Consider the following 4,720-nt stretch of genomic DNA (forward strand, 5'->3'; position numbering starts at 1 on the left):
AACTTCTTCTTGCATTCTTTTAAGAGCTGGCCTTCCGCTGCTCCATAAAAATACACTAGGCAGGCACGAAGCAGGCTTGTAGGAGTTGCAGCGTTCTGGATGGCTTCTTCCATGGAGCCGTGAAGCTGGCTTGTGGAGAACGTGCCCTTATTCACAAAGGCCTTATCAATTTTGGCATTTCAAAACAACACTCTTTAAACTGGTGTCACTCGCTGAGTCTCGGCATCTTTATAAAGTTAGTATTTAGCGGATATTCAATTCAGTGCCCAGGCTCGTCTGCATGGTGAATAATAAATTTTAAAAAATACGAAAGGAAAAATAGGTGAAAGATGCGTCAAACTTCAGCGTAGGGATGAAAATGGAGTGAAAAGTTTCCGCTTTTCCGGAGGAAAAATGGAAATGGAGAGGAAATATGAAAATGAAAACGGAAATTTGTAAAACAAAAATGGAAATGGAACTTTTTATATGGAAATAGAAAAAACGAAGTCGTGTTTTCCGGTGGAACAGACGTGAATATGGAATTTTGGTTTCTACGGCATGTGAATGCTTTGTAGCCCAACAACCAAACAGCACACAATGACACAATGAGCAGAATAAATTATTTGAGGACCAACTTAACACATTTACTCAAGTAGACCCTATATGGAATTGTCCAGTACTACTACTACAATACTATGCTAAGGCCCTTCCCAGTACTCCACGGTGTACAGGTGCTAAGGGTGCCACATAGGCAGAAATATGATGTGGCAAAGCAATTAAAGAAGAGAGAGAGCATTATGGTGACCCCAATAAAAACCAATACTAAGCACGTGAACCTAGGCAATACACGAAGAAGTTTTATTACTAAACAATTAAATAGAGAAGGCTTAGCTACAAAAGCTAAGCACCAATGCATTGGGGACATTAGTTGTTAAGCATTTTAATGCACTTAGCACCCCACTTTAACACCAATACATTGGGAGAGTTCTAAGTTGCTAATGCAACCATATTATTTTGTAGCCATTCAAGAATTCATTAAATTTCATTGTTTTTGTGTGTAGTTTTCTATGATTCAAGGGGGTTTTAAGTTCCGGTCAACACACTTCTGTTTTCGTGTCCGCTATGTGTCTTTCGTATTTATTTTCGGGGTTTCTATATTCATTTTCGCTTCTGCAAAGAAATATGAAAACAAATATTGTAGCACCCAATTATGTCCATTTCCGCTCCGTTTTCATCGCTATATCTGAGGAGCTCATGGCAAAAAATGCAAAATCGATCGAAACAGTGCGTGAACAGTAAACTATTTCAAAGACCCAAAGTTTGTGTTTGAGAGCTCATCTTGCCTCAACGTAGACGGCATTATTAAAAAGTAAAGATAGGGAATGGGGATGGTAAGCGCTCAAGAAAATAGGGAATGGAATATTCCTGAATCACAAAAAAGTCCAGATCTTTTTTATTTCTTTATTAACGAATTCACTGTTCACCTCAGGCAAAACGCCGTATTTTAGGGCATACCATCGTTCTCTAAACTTCCTTATGGGTTTCAAGAGTTTTTACCATGCTCATATTTTTCAAGGTTTTTAGGAGCTTTCAAAATGATATATATATATATATGTTGAAAATGCAACCATGTTTGAAAGTTCTCAAGAAAAGAAACAGCAGGCAGAAGATGAAAGTCCAATCTGAAGTTCAAACTCATGCATTTCAGAGGTAGGAAATTAGTTTTGCACAGATAATTAGCCGCTTGTCACTACACCTTACAGCGTGTTTGGTTCGGAGGAATTAGATATGGAGAATGGGAGTTGAGGGTAAGGAGATTAAATGTCCACTGTTTGATTAGAGGGAATGGGAGTTTAAGTGGGAAGGGGACTGGGAGTTGAGGAAGCCAATTCCCACCGATTTCTTCCCAGGGGGTACCCTGTTAATTCATGAGCAGAGTTCTATCCCACGTCAATTCCCATCATATGCCAAACAAGGGAATGGATGTAAACCTCTACTTCCCATGCCTAATCCCTTCATAAACACCCTTGTGCAAACTCCCATTCCCCTGCCCGAGGAGTGTTTACCAAACAGGTTGTTAAGGGATATATGCAAACAATATGTTCCCAAAAGTTATTATGCCACTTTCAAGTAGTCCTTCCCTCACACAGATATGCATAATATATAGCATAATATATAAGTGGGTGGACAAGAGCATGTCGAACTAGACCACTATCTGATAACTGATGCAGAACATGAAGCATCCACCACCGATGGATGCTCGTCAGATGAACTTTAACGTACGAAAACCATCACACTGCAGCATCAACAAGGCGCTTCCACAATCAGGTTAACAGGAAACTAACAACATACAATAACCAACACATTGCAACACAAACAAGCAGCTGTAGATCATAGTGTCAATAAGCATAAGTTCGAATTTCATGCAGGATATCGAATACATAGTACTTAGATAGCAGCGGTGTCCACACAGAACATAAAATTCATGCAACTTCTGAGCAAAACTCGGCCGGTAAAACATGTGCTCCTAACCTAGGCCTTGATAGCATACTTCCTCATGGGGAAGTACTTCTCGCGCTTCTTCTCCCTCTCCGTCTTCAAAGAGAGCTGCACAATATTTATATAAAATGGGTCAGTAAACCAAAATGATCAAAAGCACTTGTACTAACCTGATAGAATACAGCAGAGCACAGTCAGTAACACAGTAACACATGCCCTCAGATGGAAAATTAAACTATGGCAAAAAACTGAATCGGACAAAAAAATAATTGTTATTACTGAGAGCATAGATTGCTATTCAGCAGTTAAACACAAGATGATAAGAAACTACTTAGGCAGTTAAACACAAGATGATACGAAACTACTTAGGCAGTTAAACATAACATGACATTAACCAGACACAAGCAGAAAAGAATACTACAACTCATGATTAAGTTGGTTCAAAAAGACAAGTGCGATACATAATACAGAGTAAATCAGTATCCCAGCTCCCACAAGCAATCAGACTCACAAATACGAACTGTCTTTCATCAAGCCAACACAATAACGTTCTCCAACCTAGAGATTCGCAGCAATCCTTACAATGCTAATTCAACCAGCCAGGTTAGAAGGATTTCATAAACCTAACCACCAGCGAACAACTAGGCAAGCAGTACGAAATACAGTGCCATGTCACTAATCTGTTGCACAGTTGATCTATGAATACATTCAATACACATAAAAGCGGCGTCTTACACAAGAAAATACAACATTTAGCAAAATATAGAGATAAATGGCATCAATTTTAGTAATCTCAGCATCTAACGAAAAGAATTTGACAACTAGTATACCATAACAAACTAGAGCGCTTCCAAGTAAAGAATCGCAGCACAAGTAGAAGGACAGGGAGGAATGAAGTATCACCTGGTGCTTGGTGAGACGCCTGCGGATGGCGCGGGTCTTCTTGGGGCGGAGGTCGAGCGGGAGACGCTTGTTCTTGTACGCCTCCCTCAGCGCCGACTTCTGCTTCTGCGAGATCACCGTGAGCACCCTCGCAATCGAGGTGCGCACCACCTTGCTGCGGCGCAACACAAGAACCACCCGTGAGCACGACGGAAACCTAGGCGCGGATTACTCTATGAGGGGGAGGGGAGGAGGCCAGGGAGGCACGTACATCTTGGAGAGCTTGTTGGGGGCGCCGCCGGTGACCTTGGCGACGCGGAGGAGGGAGAGCTCCGCCTTGAGGTCCTTGAGCTGGCCCTGCAGCTCCGCCTTGTTCTTCCCCCTCAGCTCGTGCACCTTGATCCGGGCTGCCGCCGTTGGTCACGATAATGTCAGATCCGGAGGGTACAACAGAACCAAATCAATCAGAGACGACCGAGAGTTAGCGTCTTACCCATTGCTGCTGGCGAGCTGGTCTAGCGGCGGGAGCGGCGGCGGCGGCGGGCGAGGGGATGAAAATGAGACGCTGAGGAGGGACGGGGGCGGCTGTGCGTGCGGGTTATATATATGGCGCTGCGCAAGATGAAACCCCTGAGACAGAGGAAACCCTAGGATATTATGGACTTTTGGGCCTCTGGGCCTAGAGCCTGCACTCGTGGTACGTAAAACTATTGGCCCACGCGCGTCTCCTCAAAAGAAAAAGAAAATCGCATTTCAGAGGCCCATAAGTACTTCAGCCCGATTCCTATTCGGCACTTAGAGCATAATTGGTTTGATGCCAACATTTGGCAAAATCAAAAGTTGCCAAATGTTGGCAACTTTTTGTGTGATTGGGAAGAAAAATTGGTAGTCAATCAATCACTAGCCAATATTTGGTATTTGCCAAATATTAGCATGCCAACTTTTGGCATCCAACCAATCATGCTCTTAAGGCGTCGGCTATTGAAACAACTAACTAACGGTCCCTTGGAAGGCTTCCACATGGGTGGTTATTTAGGCTCGAGAGCGCGTTAAGTGATTTGTCTAGTCGCCATCGCGTATTTTCGACGCTTTTTTTGGATTTTGCTTTGTTTTATTTTTCTGCATACGTTTTCAGGTTTTAGATGGGTAATTTTTGAATTTTCAGTTTTTGCTCGTTTTAAGGAAAACAATTTGTTTTTTCTTTGGAAGGCAGTGATTTTTTCGCGAGAAGCACTGTTCTAGTTCCGGCAAAAGGCAAAAACGTAGCATGTGCTTTCATGAGATGCACAACTTTGCTTTCAAAGTAAGTTGTGTTTCAAAAAAAAAAAAAAAGCACAGCATGTGCTTTCATGAGAAGCAC

General features: G+C 42.4%; 1 protein-coding gene across 1 annotated transcript; it reads right to left on the reverse strand.

The window, feature by feature from the left end:
• Positions 1-2,344: 2,344 nt before the first annotated feature.
• Positions 2,345-4,009, reverse strand: LOC123045266 (60S ribosomal protein L35-2). The gene is made up of 4 exons (XM_044468258.1): positions 3,854-4,009; positions 3,632-3,767; positions 3,382-3,535; positions 2,345-2,586 (listed from the first exon to the last, which is right to left on the reverse strand). The coding sequence occupies exons 1-4, from the start codon at positions 3,855-3,857 to the stop codon at positions 2,512-2,514; spliced, it is 369 nt and encodes a 122-aa protein (XP_044324193.1). The 5' UTR covers positions 3,858-4,009; the 3' UTR covers positions 2,345-2,511.
• Positions 4,010-4,720: the final 711 nt, after the last annotated feature.

This window comes from Triticum aestivum, chromosome 2B (genome assembly GCF_018294505.1).
Source record: "Triticum aestivum cultivar Chinese Spring chromosome 2B, IWGSC CS RefSeq v2.1, whole genome shotgun sequence".
NCBI classification, from domain to species: Eukaryota; Viridiplantae; Streptophyta; class Magnoliopsida; order Poales; family Poaceae; genus Triticum; species Triticum aestivum.

Excerpts from the sequence above, each read along its gene's own strand:
- LOC123045266 (XM_044468258.1), bottom strand. Across the intron at positions 3,536-3,631 it reads CCCAACAAGCTCTCCAAGAT|CAAGGTGGTGCGCACCTCGA; the intron begins GTACGTGCCTCC and ends GTTGCGCCGCAG. Across the intron at positions 2,587-3,381 it reads GGCGTCTCACCAAGCACCAG|CTCTCTTTGAAGACGGAGAG; the intron begins GTGATACTTCAT and ends AATATTGTGCAG.